The sequence below is a fragment of the Agelaius phoeniceus genome, chromosome 17 (assembly GCF_051311805.1).
Source record: "Agelaius phoeniceus isolate bAgePho1 chromosome 17, bAgePho1.hap1, whole genome shotgun sequence".
Lineage (NCBI taxonomy): Eukaryota > Metazoa > Chordata > Aves > Passeriformes > Icteridae > Agelaius > Agelaius phoeniceus.
Genome location: NC_135281.1, coordinates 5,494,724 through 5,517,688, shown reverse-complemented (window position 1 = coordinate 5,517,688; position 22,965 = coordinate 5,494,724). Strand labels below are relative to the sequence as shown.

At 45.2% G+C, this 22,965-nt stretch overlaps 1 protein-coding gene across 1 annotated transcript; it reads left to right on the top strand.

Moving 5' to 3' along the window:
• Nucleotides 1-2,885: 2,885 nt before the first annotated feature.
• Nucleotides 2,886-20,130, top strand: ARHGAP40 (Rho GTPase activating protein 40). The gene is made up of 14 exons (XM_077187391.1): nt 2,886-3,307; nt 8,204-8,424; nt 10,437-10,512; nt 11,244-11,395; nt 11,972-12,137; nt 12,478-12,569; nt 12,684-12,761; nt 13,019-13,178; nt 13,881-13,963; nt 14,789-14,995; nt 15,254-15,394; nt 16,259-16,419; nt 17,212-17,267; nt 17,612-20,130. Exons 1-14 carry the CDS (start codon nt 3,127-3,129, stop codon nt 17,716-17,718), a joined length of 1,881 nt encoding a protein of 626 aa, XP_077043506.1. The 5' UTR covers nt 2,886-3,126; the 3' UTR covers nt 17,719-20,130.
• Nucleotides 20,131-22,965: the final 2,835 nt, after the last annotated feature.

The following is a 22,965-nucleotide window of genomic DNA, read 5'->3' as shown; positions in this document are numbered from 1 at the left end:
CCTCCAGTTGACTCGGGTATGCAATGAGGAAGAACAATCTTTTAGGTGCACTGAGTCTAAAATTAGCCTTCCACCTGGGCAGCTGGATCTGCAAAGCACTGTGCACTGAGTTCAAGAAAAAAAAAGGAATTTAGATCAGAAAATAAAACATTTTCTAAGGGTGAAGGTCTGATTTTTGTTCTCCTGTGAGACAGGAGCAACAGCTCTAGTTTAGCACTGGTAGAGCTGGGCTCTGGGTCCTGCTGCCTCTCTGCAGAGCTGCTGTGTGATATCAGCATCCTGCAATTTTCTGAAAGCAAATCTAGTGCAGCAGTAAATGGGCCAGCTGAGGGGGAAAAGTTAGGATGGCTTTTGTTTGACACACAGGTAGCTCAGCTGTGGCTTCTTAGGGTAGGTTTATTGGGTGACTGGTGGGCTTTTGGTGCAAGCAGTCCAAGAACATCTGTATTTCCAGCTGTGGAAGGAAGCCAGGGAACTGTGGATGGTGAGGAGCACAGTCAGGGTGGGATGGGGTGCAGCAGTTCCCTGTTTGGCAAAACTCTGTCCTTGCACCAGAACTCTGAGATATGGACTGAAGGTAGACCAAAACCAGCTGCTGGCAAGGGGATAGCCTGAAACCTGGGCTGTGAGGCCTTTATTGTGACCCTTCTCAGGTGTGCCCCAGGAATATGCCCTAGTGCCTTACACAAATAATGCTCCCCTTGGAGTAACATCTCCTGGGATGTAACTGGCATTCAGAGCCTGGTGTCTGGGTCAGTCATGCAGAAGATCTAAGTCAAGAGCCACCCTTTGGAAAGAGCTGAAGATTTTATTTATGTTGGCTTAAAATGGTGTTGTTTTTTCCAGGCAGGCGTGGGGAAGGAATTGTCACAGCCGTGGGTGACACAGGCTTGTCACAGAGCACACTGCTGGGTGCAAGCTGCTGGTCAGGTCTGGGGCAGGTTCTGCTGGAGCTGCAAACCTCCATTCTGGTTTGTGTTGATCCCTGGAGATTTCTGGGGTGTTTTGAGCCAGCTCCAAACCAGGCTGAACACAAAGGAAAGGTGCATTTTGGAGGTGCTTTAATCTGTATAACCTAGATGCCATGATAGGACAGTAACTTAAGGCAAGAAGAGTTGTTTTGTGCCTGCTGCAAGCCTGCAGTAGAGCAATTAGGAGAGCTTGTAAGATGGTTCCTGAGTGTTGGGCACTGGGAGACTTCTTCAGTGCAAGTTTGTCTTCCAGTGGTCCTCATATGGCCAAAACCAACTCCCTCAAAATAATCTGAATTCCTCCTTCCACTAAGTTTCATGTTTCAAGTGATGAGTTCTGTTGACTGGTTCATAATAGAATCCTAGCAAGGTGTTGAAGAGTCTTTTTTGATGCTAGCAAGGTGTCTTTGTTTAAATCTAATCTTATGAGATAATTGTCAGCAAATGTGAGAAAATGGAGAGGAGTACTAAAGATGAAGAGTGAAGGTGAGGGATGCAATATAACTTTTTAACTCCTACTGGGTAAAGATAGAAGTAAAAGGTTGAAAAGAGAGAAAATAAATTGAGTTAGTAGGTGCAGTGGAACTGAGAGTTGGACACGAACTGTGCAGGTAAAAAATAAGTTTTGAATTGACTATTTAAGTGCTCCACCAGGGTATAAATTGGTATCTTGAATGTTATTTGGGTATCCAGAAACAGGAAAGCAGATTGCCTCTGTTCTTGCCTGCTGGGTGGCAGAATAGCTCAAGTCAGTCTTTCACTTTTGTCTTCCTGTCAAACAAACAAGCAAACCCCTTCAGTTCTTGTTCTAAACACTGTGGCTGTCTCCAGATGTCTCTGGAGTGATGCTTTTGCTGTGGTTCTGACCTCCAGAAGAGAGGGGCTGCCTCTGTGTGTTAGAGTGAGGTGTGAGTGTGATGTACATGCATGTGTGTAAACACAAGTGCAGAGTGTCCTACAAAGTTTGCCTCAGTTATTAATCTTCAAATTAGCTTTTTAAAACTTGAAGTGCTCCTCAACTGAAGCAAGTTAGTGCCAGAACTGCTAATAATGGCTTTCTGGAATGAAAGGGGCTAAAACTTTCCAGATATTTTGCCATCCTTAACTTTTGGCTCTTAGAGCTAGGAGGCTAAATAGCATTTTGTGGGTGTTTAGTTGTCATGGTTTTCAAGGTGTAAGACTTAGACTTGATTTTTTTTTTAATGAAACTATAAAGGAATTTTGGCCTGTGTTTGGTAGTGGTGGCTGTTCATGTGTGTTTCTTGAACCACCCACAGTTAGTGTTTCACCTCTTTAATTTTTATATTCATCAGTGGAACCATTGAGGTGTTCTCATAAGTATGTTCCACTTACCCCATTTTTTGGTAAGTCTTTGAAAAATAGCAGGGTTTAAATAGCTTGGAACTCTTTGAAGACAATTATAGCTCATTTTAGGAGAGGTACTGTTTTATGAAGTGATGAGAAGCTCAGAGCACCAGGGCTGAAAGCTGAATGAGGCCAGTCTGGGACTTCAGCTGTGCATGAATGAATCAGCAGGGTGGTAAGAAAATTCCATATGCTTGGCTTTCCCAGGACACCTCATGTTGTTTCACAGCTGAAAAATCTGGTCTAGGCAGGAAAAGGGGGCCTCAGCCCTGTGAGTTGTTTGTTGTGTGAGCTGAAGTGCAGGGGATGGAGCTGCGCTGGTTTTTGCACAGGGAGCACAAACCTGCTGGGTTTGGGCTGCTGTGGTGGGAGCTGCCAGGCTCCTCTCTGTGCCAGGTCCTGGAGCACACATGCACTGAGCCTGGAGCATCCTGGGTGGCTGGGAATGCAGAGGGTGTCTGTGCAAACTTGCAGGGAGGTCTTGCAGTGAGTGTGGGGTGGTAGGTGGTGTGTTGGAGGTCACAGGAGGGACAGCACTGAAAACACTCCGTTGATCCGTGTCCTCTCACGTGTTTGGACAGCAGTTTTCCCCATTCTCTGGGGGATTTAGTCCCAGCCTTGTCTGTATTGCTAAACACCAAGCAGAGGAAGTTCAGCAGTTACCTCTGTTTGGCTTTGCTGCAGTCATTAATCAGTGGAGGCTGGACACAAATGCCGTGCACAATATGTGGAGCTTAATCTCTCTCCCCTTATCTCTTCCTCTCTCAGCAGCAGACATTGCCCTTGGAAAATGAACCAGCTTCCTCCAAAGAGTGCTGTGGCATCCCCTGTGTCAGAGAGCACGAATTCCAGGGGAGAGGCTTTGGACAACTTGTCAATGGACAGTTTTTGGCTGGAAGTGGAGAACATTAAACAGAGCGCTGAAGCCGAGCAGGAGGAATGCAGCCTTGCAGATGTCAAAACACAGGAGGGTAGGTTGCCAAAAATGTTGGGAGTGAGGAGAGGAATGTGAACATCTGAAAGAGAAGATTTGCTTATGCACCTGAACGACTCAGAAGCATGTTGGAGTATGGTTAGAATATTATCAGTCAATCAGGGATAGAGATATTATTTTAATTGGGTGGTGGATGATGCCCTGCAGAAGGAGAGGGTTGGCCTGGCCTGGTTTCGGCTTCTGGAGCAAAGCAGACTCCAAAGGTCAGTCCCAGGAACATGTTCAAGGCTCCAGGTTTTTCAAGCAGCCCCAGCAAGGGTGGGGGCTCTCAGTGCCAGCTCAGGTGGTGTATGGTAAACACTCTGTGAGAGCTGGGGCTGTTGGTGTGCATGGTTCTGAGATTCATCATAGTGGCTTTTGTGGGAGCTGCTTCTGTGGAAGGCTGACTGTTCCCTCTCTAATTCTCTATTCCAAAAACCACAATAAACATCCAGAAAGCCTTGAATCCATCCACACAAGTTTTTTCCTGCATATCCTTTTTTTCTTTCTTTGGCAGAAATGTGTATGGGTTATTTCTAATGCACTTTCTGGAGCACTGATGTTATCCAGTGCTTTGGAATAATTGGAACCTGGGCCAGTTATTCCAAAACTTTTGGGATATGTTTTCCTTCTATAGAATCACAGAATGGTTTGGGTTGGAAGGGACTTTAAAGCCCATCCAGTACCAACCCTGCCATGGACACCTTCCACCTATCCCAGGCTGCTCTAAGCCCCATCCAGCCTGGCCTTGGGCACTGCCAGGGATCCAGGGGCAGCCAGAGCTGCTCTGGGCACCCTGTGCCAGGGCCTGCCCACCCTGCCAGGGAAGGATTTCCTCCTAATATCCAACACTACATTCCCCTCTTTCAGTGTGAACCCATTACTCCTTGTTCTGTCACTGCAGCTCCTGATGAGCAGTCCCATGGGGAGCTCAACACCCTGGGGTGCTGGAGGGCTGATAAGTGCTGATAAGCACCCAGAGATCCCACAGGTGGGGATCACACCTTTCTGGGTCCATTTTGAAGAAATTGAGGTGGTTGGCAGCTCCTTGAACACAGATTTGCAGCCTGCACAGCTGCTGTGCTGCCTGGTACTGAGGATGATCTGTGTCCTGGGGAAATGCTTGTGTGACAGTCCCAGTATGCTGCTGGGCTTGGGAAGGGCCAATTGCTCTCATGGGGACATAGAGAGGCTCTGGAGAGCAGGGTGGGAATATCACTGTCCCTATCTGCCATCGCTGGCAGGACATGGTAAACATGAAGTTCTGCTGTAATGTCCCTTTTTATAAAGGAAGCAAGTTTGATTTTTAGAAGTGGAAGAGATGCAAAGGTATTCAGAAAATGAGTGCACCAGGAAGCAGACTGGAAAAGAGACCATCCCATGAGATGAAAGACTGTCTGGGATATCCTAAAGACTGATATGCTGGAGGCAATTTGATTACTGTGTACAAGCAGGGATATGAGGAAATGTCTTTTAATGCTGTAGATTAATCTAGCAGGCAGGAGCTGAGTGCTTAATTGGCCATTGAAACCAGACAGGCTTGAAATGATGCTCCAAGTAGCAAAGCCTTCCCAGCAGCCTGGGGAAGGAGGTGGGGCAGGCTTGGGCTCCTGATGCCTTCTCTGAAGGAGCTTAGGCAAATAAACGCTGTGCTGGGAGTGGGGAAGCTTTGGGTGGTGTGCAGGGTGCAGCCTTTGGCTTTGGCATCTCTGCAGCTCCTGCTCAGAGCACAGAGGCTGTGGGACTCCTCAGAGCCAGAGGCACCTTCACTTTTTGCATAAATCTGGGGAACTGAGAGATGGGCAGCTCTGTCTGGAGACAGCCTGGCTCAGCCTGGGAGATGGCTGGTGATAACACAGGGACAGGGCAGGCTGGGGAGATAAGGCCCTGCAAACATGCTGACCCAGCTGGGAACACTCCTGTGCAAGCCCTGGGTGAGGAGGGGTGTCCTGGGGAGCTGCTGGTGGCACTGGAGGGCCAGTGTGTAACTGCAGGCCTGGGGCAGCTGAAAGGTGCTGGGGGAACTCGTGGCCTTGCTAGCAGTTGGTGGGAGCAGGAAACAGCTTTTCCTGAAATGCAGCTTTGTGCTGTCCTTGCTGTCACTGTTTGCCCAGCTCTGTGCAGGGCCTGACAGCACAGCCAGCTGAGGACACAGGCACTAAAATAGCTGTTTGTGACCTTACAGCATGTAACTGTGGCTGAGAACTGCCTGCAGAGGGGAATTCTTCACCTTCAAAAATTAGATAGGAAGTTGTGTTTAATGTTTAGTCTGAAAATGTAGGATGCTCTAGCTGTCCTTTAAATATTTGGGAATACTTTATTATGAATGCTATTTTTGACTAGGTTATGTTTCAAGTAAATTTGTGGAACTGGTGTTCTTTAGTTTGTAAAATCATTTCTAATCTTGCCCTCCTGAGATGCTGCTTGCCTGGAACTCACAAGGCAAATCTTAGCAGCTCTCCAGGCTTAAACCTGCAGCTCATCTTCTGTGGATCTCTCTGCTCTGACCTGTTTCTCTCCAAATTTTCCCTTCTCCCCAGAAATAACCCATTTTGCTGGTTTCCTTTTGTGTTACTGGCAAACATAACTGGGCCAAAATAGCAACTAGAGGAATTACAATCTGGTGCTTTGGCACCAGATGGGGCAGCAGGCTCACACGGATGTCCGATGGAGGGGCTGCTCTGTGGGATTGTGTGCGAGATCAGTTTCCTGTTATGACTGGAATTGGCTATTTTCAATATTTGCAAGCAATACACTTCACTTCCTCTAGTTCCCAAAGGCAAAATAAACCAGAAGCTTTTTGTGTGTTGTTCTGCTGTGAAACCATGGATGCAGAACAAGAAAGTGTTTGGTGAGGGGCTGGGAGTGGGACCACCACTGGCTGTGCCCAGGGGATGCTGTTACCTGCAAACTTCTGTGAACCAGACATGGGAAAAGACCAAAACTTAGGGCCATGGAGGAAAATCAGACAATTTGCTAGAAGATTCACTTAGGGAAATACTTGACTTCAAGTTCAGCTCTATTTATTGCGGTGTGATGATGAAAAAAGTTCTGTTTCATTATGACACCAGAAATCACAAAGACCACACTCTGAAGACTGAGTTTTGTGTCACAACATGTGTTTGCAAGCTGCATCAACATGAGGTTTCTCCAGAAAAATGAAATTATTTAATCTCTCAAGGAGAGCTTTATGGCTGCTTTTTATTGATGCAGCAATAATAAAACTTGGTCTGGGCTGCTGTGGTAGCTGAGGAGGTGGAAGTTTGCATAGGACAGGAAGAGTGGGAATGAGCTGCTCTGTGCCAATGAGTTCAGTTGTGATTTTTCTTTTTCCCAGTATAACCTTTGGTAGGGCTGTGCTGGAGCTGCCTGCAGTGAATGAATGTGGTAGATGGAATTGAAAAGATAAAGGCTTTGTGGTGTTTGCTGTGTTAAAGTTGAAGTCACCTGCTAAATTGTTTCTTTCATCTTTGAATTTCAAGTAGCTGCCTTGCTCAGGGCACTTTCTCACTTGCACTTCCTTATGAGTGTATCCCATAAGAAAAAAAAAAAAAGTCTTCTGTGTTTGAAGTGTAACTTTACATGTATTGAAGAATGAAGTGGAACTGAGCTGGTTTGAGTAATGGTGCTGTACTGTCTCCAGGCTTCTCACACTTCCTTCTGGAACTGGAATTGTCTTTAATTTTGGTGATATTTTGAATAGGCCCAGGTATAAAATGAATGCACAGAGTAAAGATAACGTTTTTGCTTTAGCTGAGTCTATGGATACCAATCCACTTAAAAAATTAAAGAGTACAGATGATGCACGCAAATAGTTCAGCAAGTACAGTAAGTAAAATACATTTGAACTTACCAGATCAGGATCTGGATATTTAAAAAAAAAAAAAAAAAGTTTATACCTAGGCATGCATATAGATTTTTTAAAAAAGTAAAAGCAGCAGCCAAGTCATTGGGAAAGGAACAAAGGCCAAAAATGGAGTTTTGTGTGTTGTGACTTCTCACAGACATTTTGTCCATTCTCAAAGGTGTTGAAAGATCAGGTGGGATCCAGGGAAGCCCTGCCATTCCTCCTGGGGTGGCTGTGTGCTGTGCCAGAGCTCCCCTTTCCACAGGCAGTCCATGGAAAGGCAGATTTATCAATGACTTCCATATCCTGTCACAATCCTTGCCTAAATACCACCCAGAGTCACATCTGTGCCCTCTTCTGCCCAGCTCCTCTGGGAGCTGTGCTCCTGGGAGTATCTCTGCCTCCAGAGTTCTTTCTTCTCCTTTTTCCTCTCCTGGAACGAGCAATAAGAACTGTGTGAGCAGCTACACCTGCCCAAAGAGCTGTGTGAACTCTGGTGTCACCCCGTACCCAGCTGGGCATTTAGGATTAGGGCTGAGATTTTGAGAATGGCCTTCAGAACACAGCACTGGCTCCCTCCCATGATGTCCCATTGGGAACAATGGGACAATCCCAGCCAGGGAACAGCCCAGGCTCCTGCTCTCTGCCCCTGAAGCACTGCAAAAATCCCAGAACTGGAAAGAGGAGGTGTTCAATATGTTGCCTACTCAGAGCAAGCAGCTGTCCTGCTCAAGGGATCCTTCCTGTCTGAATCCAGGAAGTTAAAGGATGGAAATGGCCTAACAGTAAGCACTGGAGGAATTTTTCTTGTTAGAATTTATCAGCCTTGGCTTGTCAAGGTAGAACAATAAAATGGGTCTGTGTTTGGTGGTATTGTGGGGTGTGCTGTGCTGTTATCTTTGCAATATTGGGCAAGGATAGACATTGTGTAGAGGAGGATGAAAAGAACCAACACTTTTATCTGAAACTCCCTATTTTGACACACATCCTTGTTGTTTCCTCTGAAAAGAGGAGAGTAACAAACCCCCCCTCCCTGTGCCCTGGCAGAGGGAGAGGCCGAGGCCGACTGGCTGCAGGACGCGGGGCTGGCCGAGCTGCTCGGGGAGCCGGCGGGGGACAAGGACAACCTGGTGCTGCTGTCCACGCTGACCAGGACGCAGGCGGCGGCCGTGCAGCGCCGGCTGGACACCTACTCGCGCTCGCGCCGCAGGAGGAACAAGCACCCCGTGCGCGACGTGCGCGACATCTTCGCTGCCAGCGGCTCCCAGGTGTGTTGGTGTTGGTATCTTATCGCAGGGGATCCATACCACTGTCTCCTTATCACAAAAGTTTGGTACCTTCTTGGTGTTTCCTCGTGGGCAGCTCCTCAGAGCACTGGCTCTTTCTTCTTCACAAAGGAGCCAACTGACCCCAGTTCGTTCGTTCGTTCGTTCGTTCATTCATTCGTTCCTTCCTTCCTTCGTTCCTTCCTTCCTTCCTTCCTTCCTTCCTTCCTTCCTTCCTTCCTTCCTTCCTTCCTTCCTTCCTTCCAGCCTCTTACAGCACTCTTCTTCTCATTGGTTACACCTGTGGCCTGTTAAAGTCAGGCCTGTTCCTAATCTTTGCTAATTGGCCCAGCTGCAGCTCCCTTAGGGGTGAGATTACTTTCTACACTATCTTTATTTTCTTATATTCTACCCCCCTATTCTATCTTTTAGGAGATGTTGGCATCTCCTAAAAGAGCTTCTTAGTTGGGACAGATGAAAGTTTGACAAGAAAGTCTCACAGATATGTATGTTTAGCAGAAAGATTTTTGAATGTAGAATATGAAGGAGGAATAGAGATGGAAGCAAATTTTGATATAGAAGAAAAGAATCGCTGAGCTAGTCTCACTGGATACCCTTTGTCTCCTTGGTTATGTTAGTTAGAAGGGGTTTTTATGGCTTAGTGCAAAGGATAAACCCACCTCAAACAAGAAGATGTTTTTACCAAGCACAAAGAGAGCACAGGCAAACAAGGCAGCAAATGTTGCAGGTAGAAAAAAGGTCTCAAAATTTTCCACTGCAAGAAAACTGAAAAACAACTTCTAGCTTAAACTGTACTGTACTAACTTTTAGTGATTGGAGAATAGTAACATGAATATGGTAATTATAGTAGTTATGATAGGCTATAGATAAAAGTTAAGGTATAGATTGGTGCTACTGTGTTAAGATGCCCAGCAAAGAAAAGTCTCTAATGCATTGTAACCAAAACCAAAGGGTCTGCAGGGCTGCCTGCAGCTGGAGCTGACAGCTGTGGGCACAGCTCTGTCACCCACAACCCTGGACTGCTGTAACAATCTCTCACTCAGGCTCTTACACTTCTTGACTCTTCAAATCAAGCAAGTGGGGCTTGACTTGGCTTCCTGGGTCTAGGGCTCTTATAGCAAAAGGAAGGTGACTCCCACGTTGGTGAGGGAGAGAACGATGCCTCTGACTCCATGGGTATCAGAAGGCTAATTAATTACTTTATTATGCTGTAATATTGTATACATCTAAAACTGACTGCTAAGCACTCAACCCTGCACACATCTGCACACACACTGCTCACACTGCACTGAATCTCTGCAAGCAGAGACTGTCCCCTGACAGTCCCAACACACACACACACACTTGGCCCTGATAGGCCAAGGTAACAAAACACCAGGACTTTGGGTAAACAATCTCCATGTTGCATTCTACTTTTGCACAAACACAGGCACAGCAAATGTTAAGAATTGTGTTTTCTTTCTCTGAGGTTCAGAGAATGTGAATCTCAGAAATATTCTTGGGAAGAATTGTGCCTTGCTTTTCTCTGTGAAGAGAAATGTGACTACAGGCTCCTGGTATGTCTTGGCTTCCTTTCAGTTCAAGAGATTGAGACTGGAGAAATGTTGGTTGCAGTGTTGAGGAGTTACTGGAAGACCTGCAGATGCACAGCCTTCCCAGGCTGGAGGAACATTCCTGCTGTATAGTGCCTCGTGGAGCACTGGCATCGTTTGGAGCCCTCTTGTGTTGTCTTTGTTCCAGTGACATGTTAAATCACCATTAAACAAAACAAGAGCACTTCCCAAATTCAGTTCTGATAAGCTGACCTTGTAGAGGCAGAAATCCTGGAGAAAGACTAACGCTGCCTTTTTTGGGGGGAGGATTGGTTGGTTTATTTAGATTTTTTTATCTTTTTTTTTTAACTTGATAAAGAATTCATAACCACCATCTTTTCAGCTGTTTTCCTGTGGTTCTGGTCCCTTGGTTGTGGCTAAAACAACTTTCTTATTTTTCAGGACACGGCAGCAGAGAAAGAGGAGTCCAGCCCAGACCCACTCTGGCACAATCTACGGACTTCAAACACCCAGAGAAGTAAGGAGGAAGTTTTTAAATGCAGAATAGGATCTGAAGTAGGTCTGAAACTGGAAGGAAAGCCACACACATATTTAAGTATATACAGTATCTGAGACTCATTTGTGTTGGGCTGTGGGTTTCTTTATGTGATAATTCACACCATGGATTAATAAACTTTTCCAAGCCCCAGCGTTGTTAGAATTGTCACTCAAGCTGATCATTGTAAGTTCTTGAAAAAGCAACTGAAAGATGAAAATAAAATCAGTCTAGTAAAGTCAGTGAAACCTTATAAATGCCACGAGCAGTTGTGTAAAGAGAGGTTAGCCATAGGTGTGTCCTTTAATTTAAGGCTGTGGTTTTGCCTTGCCAGTGACCTGGTAATTTGAACCATAATGTTGTGACTTCACACTGATTACAGACTCATTAAACTTGGAAAAGTTCTCTAGAATCACAAGTACAACCACTGACTCAGCAGCAGTGTGTTCACCACTAAACCATGTCCCCAGGTGCCACATCTGCACAAGTTTTGAACTTTTCCAGGGATGGTGACTCCATCCAATGTTCCAATGCCTGACAACCCTTTCGGGGAAGACTCTTACCCTACAGATCATTCTATGTTGTGGGGACACTCTTTTCATGTGTTACTGCAGGATTTTTAAAAGCAATGGCACCAAACCTATCTCAAACCTCATTTTTAGCACATTTGCTTTCCTGGCTTGCAGAAATTCAAGACAATTTCTCCTCTGCAGCAGAAACCCAGGATTATTCCTGCACAGTTCGAAACCCTGGGAAGGAGGAGGTGTTCAACATGGATGTTGCTTACTCAGAGCAAGCAGCTGTCCTGCTCAAGGGATCCTTCCTGTCTGAACCCAGGAAGTTAAAGGATGGAAATGGCCTAACAGTAAGCACTGGAGGAATTTTTCTTGTTAGAATTTATTAGCCTTGGCTTGTCAAGGTGGTACAATAAAATGGGTCTGTGTTTGGTGGTATTTTGGGGCGTGTTGTGTTGTTATCTTTGCAATATTGGGTAAGGATAGACATTGTTTAGAGGAGGATGAAAAGAACCAACACTTTTACCTGAAACTCCCTGTTTTGACACACATCCTTGTTGTTTCCTCTGAAAAGAGGAGAGTAACTAATTGTACTTTCTTACTCATAATTCTGAAGTTTTCTCCTCTCTGCAAATGAACTGGGCTGCTTCCAAAATTCAAGTAGAATTTGGGTGGGTATTAGGCTGCCTTTAACTTAGAAAAATTGGCATCTCCAGTATGATTAAAGAGCAATATTGAAAAAGGAAAATATTTATTCAGCTGGTGGTTGAGTAGGAGTAGTTTTGGGCATATGTCTGGTCTTGAACACAGCAGGAAGAACAGATGCCTGGTTATGATTAAAAAAAATAAGACTACAGCAAAAGTTGTTCATTTGTGGGATTAACAGAGATAACTTGAGCTGAATCTTTTGTGTGTGTTTCCCTTAGAGATTTAAGATCCCAAAGGGCAGACTAGGAGTGACCAGGATTGGAGATCTGTCAGCTCAGGACATGAAGAAGATCCCTACACTGGCCCTCATTGAGCTTACAGCTCTCTGTGATATCCTGGGCTTTGAGCTGAAGAGAAACAAAGCAGCAAAACTGAAAACTACAGGTTAGTTGGTTTTTTTGTGCTTTTTATGTTTTTTGCATTCATCTTCTCATAATACACTCATCAGTTGTGTTTCAAATGTTAGAACAGAGGGTCTTTGATAAGAAACCTTGTGACAGGTGTGTTTTCTTTGGATTTCTCCTGGAAGTCAGTGGATCATGACACCAAGACCTACTACCACCTTTATGTCTGGCTGCAATTGTCCTGTTTAACTCTCTTTCTCCAGTATCAGTGTTTACAAAAGTACCATCTTAGTCTGCAGTGGGGGATTTATCCCTTGCACCTCTATTAGAGCTGAGACTGAAATGTTGAGACAGACTTGGAAATGTTGTTTCTGTTGTAGAGAAAAGACTCTTTGGAGTTCCACTCAACACCCTGTTGGAAAATGACCAAAAGCTGCTGCCCAACACCAAGGTCCCTCTGCTACTCCAGGCAGTAAGTTCTGTGCTGGTTTCATTCACACCTCTGCTCCTCAGAGTCATGAGTCTGTGATAAGGACAGGCTGACTCCTCATCCTCTGTGCCTAAGAGCTGTTTCCCCCTCTAACAGCTGCTGTCCTGCCTGGAGAAGAGAGGACTTGAAACAGAGGGCATCCTGAGAGTTTCTGGGTCCCAGACCAGGATTAAGGTATGAGCCCTTTAGCATTGTTTGGAAGTGTTGGGGGTGATTAGGAAGCATTTGCTGAACCAAGTGTTTGAATGAGCTGAATGATCTCATCCCCTCCCCAGTACAACCACAAACACCCATTGCTGGCAAACACTGCAGTGTGTGCTGAGGCTCTCTGCACCATTTCGCCTCCACGTCTCACCCTCCCAGTAGTCAACTATAAAATTTCTCTCACATTTGCTCACTAAAGCATGTGATAAATTCCATCTTTCTGCTAGAGCCTGGAGCAGAAGCTGGAAAGGGACTTCTACAGTGGCCTGTTCCGCTGGGATGATGTCCACCAGAACGATGTGTCGGGGCTGCTCAAGAGATTCATCCGCGAGCTGCCGGCCCCGCTGCTGACTGCAGAGTACCTGCCTGCCTTTGCTGCTGTTCAGAGTGAGTGCCTGCCCTGCCTGCCAGCACCAGTCTGGGCTGTGCAAAGCTGCCCTGTCAGGTGTGTTGGGAGCCTGTGGTGATGGGAGCACGGCACAGCTGAGGGTGGCAGTCACTGGTGCTGGGTTGAATTCGCCTTTCTGCAGCAGCGCTGGGCCGGGGGCTTCAGTTCTGTGTCACTGGAGCCTGCAAGCTTGCTGCATTTGTCAGGACAAATTGAGCAGTAGTGACACACAGACTGAGCTGTGGGAGGTGGCCAGGGCACACAGCCTGCAGGTAATGTGCTGTTCTGCAAGCACATATCTTTGTTCACTAGTGGGATTAATAGAGATGAGCTGAACCTCTTGTGTGTGTGTTGCCCTTAGAGATTTAAGATCCTGAAGGGCAGACTAGGAGTTTGGATGTGTTAATCTTGAGTGCACAAGTTCTTTGTTCAAAAAATGGGGAATTATGGGTTCTTTTACTGCTCTTCAAGGGTATGAGAGTTGCTGGTTGATTGTGTACTCTGAAGGAAATCAGTTTTCTAAAACATGGGTGGTTCTCCTTTCAAGGACAGTATGAGTTTGAGTTGCTCCTGTGAAACAAGGTCTCAAATTCTAGATGACCAACCATTCAACAAGTAATTGTCTCATTCCTTGGAGGATTCCTGTGCTCAAAAAGAAGGGTCAGAAACCTGAATCCTCTGTCCTGTTGTTACTTTCCTAGATATTCCAGACCTGAAGCAAAGATTGCAAGCTCTAAACCTCCTGATCTTGATTCTACCAGAGTCCAACAGAAACACTCTGAAGGTAACTGCTTGCTTTTGATTTTGCTGGTAAAGCATAGAATCACAGAATTGTTCAGCTTGAAAAAAACCCAAAACCTTCTTCAAATCTTTGAGTCCAACCATTCCCCCAGCACTTCAAGGCAACCACTAAGCCATACCCCCAGCTACATGGCTTTTAAATAGTCACCACTTCTGCCTTTCTGTGCTTTATAAGAGCTGTGGTGGTTGTTGCTGCCTTTTATTTTCCTGAATAGTTCAGATCCCAGGTATTAAAGGTAAGGCTGACTTAGCACCCTGCACTCTTCATTTAGAGCACTGGAATATATAATTCAGTCAAAGATGATCTGTCATGAGCACTGGAATATATAATTCAGTCAAAGATGATCTGTCATGGCTCTGGTGAGGGTGTGAGGTAAAAGAGATAATCCAAAAAGTCTTAGTTTTCTACATCTGGGAATGGCTTTGAGGGGACACCGAAAGAGAGGAGGGGGTTCATCTTTTCATTCAGAAACTTTTACAGCTAGAATTTATAAATTACCACCTGCCAAGGAGTGAAAACTCATCTGTTTCCCACACAGACTGTTTTTCCTTATTCATATATACTGGATAAGCCCCTCCTGATGTGGTTATTTGTTGCTATCCTAATATTAGAAATTGGTCACTCTACTTCCTGACAGGAGAAATGGGATTTGCTGATCTATAGCAAGAAAAAGTGCTGATTAATGATCTCTCCAGCAATTGCCATGATAGTAGTAATGAGCATTACTAGTATTGGATGGCATTGCTAGGATACATTTTTTGAGCATTGCTAGTAATGGATGGCTTACATCTCTTTCCCTCTTCTCAGGCCCTTCTTGAGTTTCTCAGCAAGGTGGTTGCCAGGGAAAAAAACAACAAAATGAACCTCTGGAACGTTTCCACAGTCATGGCCCCAAACCTCTTCATGCACAAGGGGCTGCCAAACAAGATCCCTGAGGGGAAGGAGAAGCAGCTGGCGGAGGGGGCGGCTGACGTGGTGCGCGTGATGATCCATTACCAGGACCTGCTCTGGACTGTGAGTTACACAGGAATGTGGTGGTCTGGGGCAGCAGTGTCTTGGTCCTGTTAGGATTGGGACAGGGAAAGGATAGGCTTGGAAATTTCAGAGGAATTACACAGCTGTGAGCAAAACCTCTGGCTGAATTCTAAGTCTCCCTAAAGGTACACAGATTTTCTTGTCTATTTACGGAGCTAAAGTGATGATCAGATTCTTAAATGACATCCTTATCTCTGCTTGATTTAATTCCTGTTTGCACCCTTCTCCCCTGCCCAGGTCTCCTCTTTTCTGGTGGCTCAGGTGAGAAAGCTGAACGAGAGCAACAGCAGAAGGTACCAGTTCTGTGACAAGCGCATTAAAAATCTGCTGCGGAAGATCCACGCTGATAAAGACAAGGTGGAAAAGAACCAGGGAGAGGTGAGCTAGGGCCTGGGGAAAAACCCAAACCCCTGTGTGGCACTGTCAAATGTTTAACTGAGAGCTCAGAAAGATGAAAGGGGTGATACCCTTGAAAAGAGCAAGAGGGACAAAAAAAAAGCAGAATAATGAGGAATAGTTTCCCAGATGCTTTTGGCCAGGTTGTAGCAAAAACTGATCTCAACAGCAAGAGCACTAAATATATTTCAGGCTACAAAACATTTGGTTAAAAGCAGGAAAGAGATCAGGAGCAGAAATTTTGTTTTTCCCCATGTTAAGAGCAGAATTCTTATGGCTCTGAGTGTCCCATGTGTTGGCACAGATATGTCTGCTGTGATAAAAGCAGACTTATTTTCATTTTTTAAAGCATAAATTCAGGCAATTGCCTAATTTTCTTTTTGCTTTACAATGTTTGTGAAAATGGCACATCACTTGGTGCTTTCTTTCTTTGCAAAGGACCTTTCTGAAATTCAGTAGCCTGCAACCCGGATCTCTAAATTCCTGTCCAAGTAATTTAAATGAATTTCAGAAGAGTCATTCACAGTTGTGCAAAACAATTTGTCAGAATTTCTTCTGACAAGTCCTATTTTCATCCCAGCTTGTGTCAGTGCTGTGTTTGAACAGCAGAGAGCAGCAGCACTCGCTGATGGAGGGCACAGGGCTCCTCTCGTGGCCTCAACACAAAACATTGATGATTTATTCACAGTGCTCACCTTGGGGCTTCCATTCAACCTGTACTGTAAGAAACAAGCCTAAATTCTTGTTTAATTCTTCACACTCTCCAATTTATTTTGAAAATTAATATTTTGACTGATAAGAGTCTTTCTTTAAGCACTTTTTTTTCTTTTTGCCTGCCTTGTTCAGCCTTCCAAGGTTGTGAAAGTCCACGCCTCACTCCTCCTGAAGGACTCTCTGGAGGTGCACTTGAACAATGCAACCAGGGTTGCTGATGTCTTGAGGCAGTTTCAGAAGAACCTGTGCCAGAATGGCTGGAATATTGTTAACACTGTCAACCTCCTCAAGTGGTAAATGTCTTTTTTCTCTGCTTAAAAAAGAAAAAAGGACTGAGTGGTCTGGCTGCTGTTTTCTGTCTTGAGGTAAAGTGAGATGGAAGCACAGTGAGTCATGGGGAGAGATTGTTCTCTCTCCTAAGCTTAGGAAATGGTGCTGGATGGGGAAGGCAAATTTTCTTCTGAGTGATTCCATCCAGTGCTCAGACTGCCAGGAGGTCAGTGGTGCCCTCTGGGCTGCTGGACACCAAGTGAACTCCAGAATCCTTGCTGAAGGGAAGGGAAAAGGCAACAACATTGACCCTGACAAGCAAAACCCCCTCCAGCCTTCCTGCAGGAAAGCATCACCTGTATCACTGCCTGGAGTAGTAATTCCAGTGTGCTTATGTTAATGTAGGGATTTCCTAAAATAAACTCTGCAATTCCCTCCTGTGCTCCTGTGCTGAATTGCTGAACTAACACAAAACAGGAGCAGAGGAGCTCCTGCCCCCTCTGTCCCAGCTCCTGCAGGCTGTATTTAGTGGGTGATGTGGCAGTGCCTCTCCTGTGTCCCACGAGGTGTCCAGGCAAGGAGGGTGAGGGGAAGTTGGCTGGATATGGGTCAGCTCACCAACATCTTGCCTTGTTTTCTTTTTTTCCAATTTTGGGTGTCCTGCACCGTGCAGGAGGGTCAGCAAGGTCTCTGTCCCATGGCCTCTGATCATTGCTGGCCTCTGAACCACAAACAATCCTTTTGAAGGAATATTACTAAACCACCCAACCTGTCTTTGCAGAGATTTAACCTTCAGTGTGATTTTCTTTCTGCAGTAACAACTCCACAGAGTGCACAAACTTGCTCCTGTATGAAGTGGGAGGCAATATTGGTAAGTACAAATGGTAGCTGAAAATAAGGACTCTGATATCCAGTTTTTATGCTTAGCTTCTTTGAGGAGGTAGTTAAAAAATTCTCTGGGCAACTGTGCCATAGCCTTACCACCCAAGACTGAAGAATTTCTTCCTAATATCTAATGTACATCTTCCCTCTTTCGTCTCAAAGCCATTTCCTCAGATTTGTGGAAATGCTTCTGAAAGGTTGTAATATGGAAATGAGTGTGAACAAATCCTAGTTTTTAAGTGGGGGCAAAAGCAAACAAAAACCAAATCTAGCAGCTAAATGACTAAGGATATTTAAAAATGTGGTTTTTTTCTGAATGTCTTGTTTTAACAGGTGAACATTGCCTGGACCCAGACACTTACCTCTTGGACTTGTACCACATCAACCCCCATGCCGAGTGGATAATTAAGCAAAACCCATCTTGTCCTCGGATGTTCTAAGGAAAACACGAGGGAACAAAGCACTTGGTTGCAGTTTTTGGAAGGTGTGGAAATAGAGACTTTGCTGTTCTAGTGTCAGAGCAGACACTGCTTGTTTGTTGGAAGGAAAAGCACCTTTATTAACTGCTTCCATGGCAGCTGGCAGTGAGAGCACAGTGGCCTGAAACAAACAGTAATTATCATGGTGTAGCAGAGTTTGCAGGGGGAATGGCTGCTCTTAAACAAAATATCCCCCCAAACAAACCCTGAAAGCAAAGCTGCAGTGGTTGTGAGGCAAAGATGGAACAGAAGAAGAAAAAGATTATCTTGAATATGGTGGAAGGCATTTGTGTATCCTGCATTTGCTCTTTCTTTTGGAGGAGAGACAGTCAAACACTGCAGTGGTACCAAGGACATCCCTTGGGTAGGGTCCATGATTGCCTGTGGCATTTCACCAGAAGAATTTATGACCCTGGGCTTCACTATTAAGCTCCTGTTCTGTTCTTTGAAGAATGACAAAGGATGTTTCCAAAAAGGCCAGATGGGATGTGACACCAGCACATCATGTATGTCATGACTGCAGTTAAATGCATACATGCAACACAAGAAAATAACTTTCCTTGAAAAAAGGTGTGGAAAATCCAGCAGCCTTTCAGATATGCAGTGTGACAGGAAGGTGCCTGTCCCATGCTGGGAATGCACACCCAAATTGCCACTGGTGAGGGTCAAACATGCATTTATTTGGATGGACAACCAATATATCAACAGACAACACAGGAAATATGCTGAAGCTGATGTGAGGTTGGTAATCTGACCTGGCCACATGAACTGGACTTCCCTGTGGAAGATTCTGTGTGGATGTGTTTGTTCCAAATCAACCAAGCTCCCCTGAGGTGTGAGGTGGCTGAGCTGAGCTGAGCCCCCCTGCTCTGGCTGCTCATTTCCACTGCACCCACACAGCCTGGGCACTGTGGGCTGGACAGTGAGGGCAGAGCAGAACACTCACACCCTGCTGCTGCCTCCTCATCATCACCATCATCACCCAACCTCAGCTCCAAGAGCACCATGCCTGGGAGGAGGGTGCAGAAGTGTTGCTTTCCTTTGTGGTGATGCTGAAATACCTCAAGTGAGGGACCCCACAGTGCAGTGAGTGTGAGAGGTGAAACACCCAGACCGTCTGGAAATGTGGACTCCTTTCTCTAAATACTGTTTGTTGTAAACATGGTTGGATATTTATTCATGTGGCAGAAGCAGGGCTGCCCTGCAAGTGTATACTCAAAGTATTTCATTTGCCAAATCCCAGCTGCACTAGTGACAATCTCCAGTATTATTTCTTTTGTTAGAGGAGTTTGTTTCCATTGCAATCTGAATTTTCCCTCCTCTCCTTTTTTTTATTTTTGTTCCCAGAATGAAGTGTAGCTTTCTTTATTCATTATCTCAATCTCCTAGATTCTGTTCTTCACTCTGTGATTATTCTGTCTGTGTGGCTGAATCCTCTTGGTGGTTAAGATCCTTGAGGAACAGGTGAGCCACAGTCCATATCCTTTCCAGCTTTCTGTGAATTCTCTATGAGTGCTGCAGATATCTCAAAATTATTGATCTATTAGAGAGTCTGTCTATTCTTTTTGGTTGAGATGATGCAGATGCATTGACTGGCTGGATCACCTTCATAGATCTCTTCTTAAGAACCTGTGATAGAACCTCCCAGCCCTCACCCAGGTGTCAACAATTCTTGAGATGCCTCCTCTCTAGGGCTTCAATTGTGCCTGAAAGAGCCTGATTCTAGTGAGTGATTGATGTCTCTGGAAAGATCAAGCTGCTGTAAACTGGGGCTTTAAAAACCAAAGGTACCTGTTCAGCATCCCTTCTGGAATTCCTTGTGGCAGTGATGGAGTAAAGATGGCAAAGAGGAAATGCCAGAGATGTGATAACCTGAGAAGTACCAAAGGTACCACTGTGAGCTCAAAGTTCCTTTGCAAGCTGAATTGCACCCTGCAAATCACACAATGCTGCATTTTTTCCACCCCTCATGTGATGGTTTATGAAATATTCTGTCCATGTGTATTGAGGGGTCAGGACTGCATCACTGCTGCTGTGAACTGCAAATAAGGGGGGGTTTTTTGAACACCAAACAATGTGAATCAGTGCTGTGAAAAACAAGGTTAATGGGAGATTCTCATGAGACAAATATCAGGTTTAAATATTAAAGGAAATGTAAAAAAAAATAAATAAAACAAAACAGCTCTTTCCAGGTGATGGATATGCTTATAAAATTTTTTCCTATCTTTGTATCAAAAAGTGTAAATTTTTCAGTCAATGATGTGCAAGACACTCCTGAAGGATGGCTTTTAATACCTTTTATTTTTTATGATTTTTTAATTCTGTATTTAAATTCCATTTATTCAGTGAAATAATAAAAACACAGTAAAATCTCTTGGCTGCATTTTCATTAGTGCTTGAGAACAAGTTGAAATGGCACCACATCAGTGAATGCAGCAGGATTTGTCTGGTGCCTGAAGAGGGATGAAGAGGATGAGTTTTGTGTTACAGCTTCAGGAGCAGCTCCTCTCTGGCTGATCCTGGGGCATTGCTGCAGAGGATGCTCCAGGAGGAGGAAGATGAGGTTGGTGTTGGGTATAAAAAGCCCAGGGAAAGGTGGATGGGAGCAGAAGGTGAGCACCAACCACTTCTGAAGGAAGAGGAGCAGTGGTTCAAGATTTCAGCTTGAGGAAATGTGCCCATATCCAGTGAGAAATCCCTTCCCACCCCTCAGTGCTGCTCAGCTGAGCTGTGCTCAGGTGCTGGACTAGCAAAGAATAGCAGGAATCCTGCCTGGATCTTTGGTTAAATCACCACTAAAAGTGTTCAATAGTGATGAAATGAATCACTGGGAACTGCCTAAAAGCACTGCAGTGTCCTGTCCAGCAGTGCTGCTGGGAAAGCAGGGCTTGCTCTCCTCCCCAGACACAAAAAGAAAGGGGGAGGAGGATCCAAGCAGCTTCAAAAAAGCTTCCAGAGCAATTATCTGAGGAAAACACCAGTTTATCAAACTCACTCCACCCATTCATCTTCAGTAGTATCAAAGTGCTAATCTCTCCCATCCCCAAGGACTTTTGTGATTGATCATTACACAGCTCTCCCCTGCTCAGAACAGAAGCCCAGGATTTATTCTGAATGCAACTGTATGTTGTGCTGAGATAAGGGACAGAGCATAAAAGGATCTTGCAAATGTTGGTTGAACATAGATGTGGATGAAGTGGAACAGAAATATCAAAATAATAATAATGATTTTTAAAAAGTAGTTTGCCTTAAGTATTTGCAAAAATATAGAGTCTTCACAAGAACAAGTGAAGCTTCAGCTCTTGCAGGGAAATGTCACAAATAAATGCATTTCCTGGAGCAAAGTAAGTGATAGCAACTATTGTTATAAATAAAATACAACTGCATTTGATTAAATCTATTTCTTTACCCAGTGCTGAAAACAAGACAAATTACATCAGTGGTTTTGCATGCTGAGAGGATGGAACCCTAAAGTTCTCTCCAAATCCTGTTTGCACATGAGGGCTGCACATGTCTTCATTGTGGGGGGAAATAGAGGCTGAAGTTCAATGTTTTAAGTCACTGGAAAAGAAAATGTGCAGCTGCACTGCCTTACCAGCTGGGAAAGAGTCTCTAATCCCTTCAATCTCAGGTTTGTATGGGTTTTGTTGTTGTTTGTGGTGGCAGAGCAGCTTTGTGCTGGTTGTCCTTGCCAGGACAGTGTGATGTGCTGGCCCCCCCTGCCAAAGTCCTTCCCCCACACCTGGACCTGGGGACTGAAGCCTTTCCCTCCACACCAAGCTCTGCCCTCTAGCTCTGGCCAGGGGCTGACCCAAAGAATGGGAGTGCAGGAAGGTGTTCCTTTTCTCCCTAGTCCTTAGAAGTGGTGATGTTTGCACCTCTGTGACCATCTTGGCCCTCTGCACTTTTCTAGCTGGTGAAGCTGCAGGGGTAATTACCCAGGGGATAAAGCAGGAAAAGAGGAAGAAACCCAACAGAAATGCAGGGTGTGGGTGTACCTCTGTGAGTTGCATTTAATTGTGGTTGTTTTTCAGGGTTTGGAAGAGACACAGTTGCACATGGGTTCTGCTGCCCTCTCCTCACTCATCCACAAACCCTGCTCTTGGCAGGCTGTAGTAGAAACCTGCTTCAGGAATTCCCTATCCTGTGCAGGATGAGGATAAAAGGTTGGTTTTCCCTTGTTTTCAGGTTTTGCCAGTATATCCTTTCTACGCTGGAAGGGTGAGGTGAGCCCTCAGTGCTGAATATATTCCTTGTTTGTCCTTGTGTGTGCATGGAAGCTCAAACTGCTCATGCCTTGTACTGAAACCTAATTTTTTAAGCCTTACCCAGAGTTTTAGAACTCCCAAGGAGTGTGGCTGTCCATAACCCACTGATGTCACCTCCTACCTCAGCTTTCTGCATGTGCCCAGTCAGTGCAGGAGGAAAGGGCCACCCTTACCTGCCCTGGTGACTCTGGTTCAGCCTTCTCTGGACACAAGCACAAAGTGGAATAATTGCCTTTTACTTACAGCAAACTGGCAGAGCTGTCTCAGGGTTTCAAGAGAGACAATTAAAGATTTTACATTGCTTTTTTCAAAAGGAGAAATAGACCTGGGGGTTCCCTAATAGTCCTGATTCTGCATCACCCTCTCAGAGCGTGGTGTTGTGGGTTGCATTTATTATGAGCCACTTATTATCCCTAATTATTGAGCAGGAGGTAGGGCTCTCGGTAACAGGCAGAGTTGTGACTTGATGAACACTCAGCTGTCTCTATTTAAGATAAAATTACTGTAATTAACAAATCGATCAACCCTACTTTCGCTTTGCCTGCCTGGGACAGAACAAATGGGCTAAATGAGACCTATTTAGCACAAAAGTAGAGAAAGGGGTTTGCAGACCTCAGGATACACAGACTCAGAGCTTTTTTTTGTCACACGCTGCTTTTAATGGTAATGTCCCATAATTGTCTCTTGTTAGGCAATTTTGTCTCCAATAAAGAGGCACCCACGCTGCACTTTGCTCAGCTCAGCCCAGCGAGGCAGAGTCAGCCAGGTGGGTTTTGGGTTAAAACCTCCCCCTCCAGCAGGGCTGCGTTGGATTCCCTGGGTGCTGTGCTCACTTGTGACTCTTACCAGGTTGTTTGCAGAATTTATGTCTTTGAGAGTAAAATCGATTCCTTAGGTTGTCTTTAGTTGAGGAGATGTCACCGTCTCCAGCTCCCCAGGT

Excerpts from the sequence above, each read along its gene's own strand:
- ARHGAP40 (XM_077187391.1), top strand. The coding sequence starts at position 3,127 with ATGAACCAGCTTCCTCCAAAGAGTGCTGTGGCATCCCCTGTGTCAGAG. Across the intron at positions 12,570-12,683 it reads TCCCTCTGCTACTCCAGGCA|CTGCTGTCCTGCCTGGAGAA; the intron begins GTAAGTTCTGTG and ends CCCCTCTAACAG. Across the intron at positions 12,762-13,018 it reads GGTCCCAGACCAGGATTAAG|AGCCTGGAGCAGAAGCTGGA; the intron begins GTATGAGCCCTT and ends TCTTTCTGCTAG.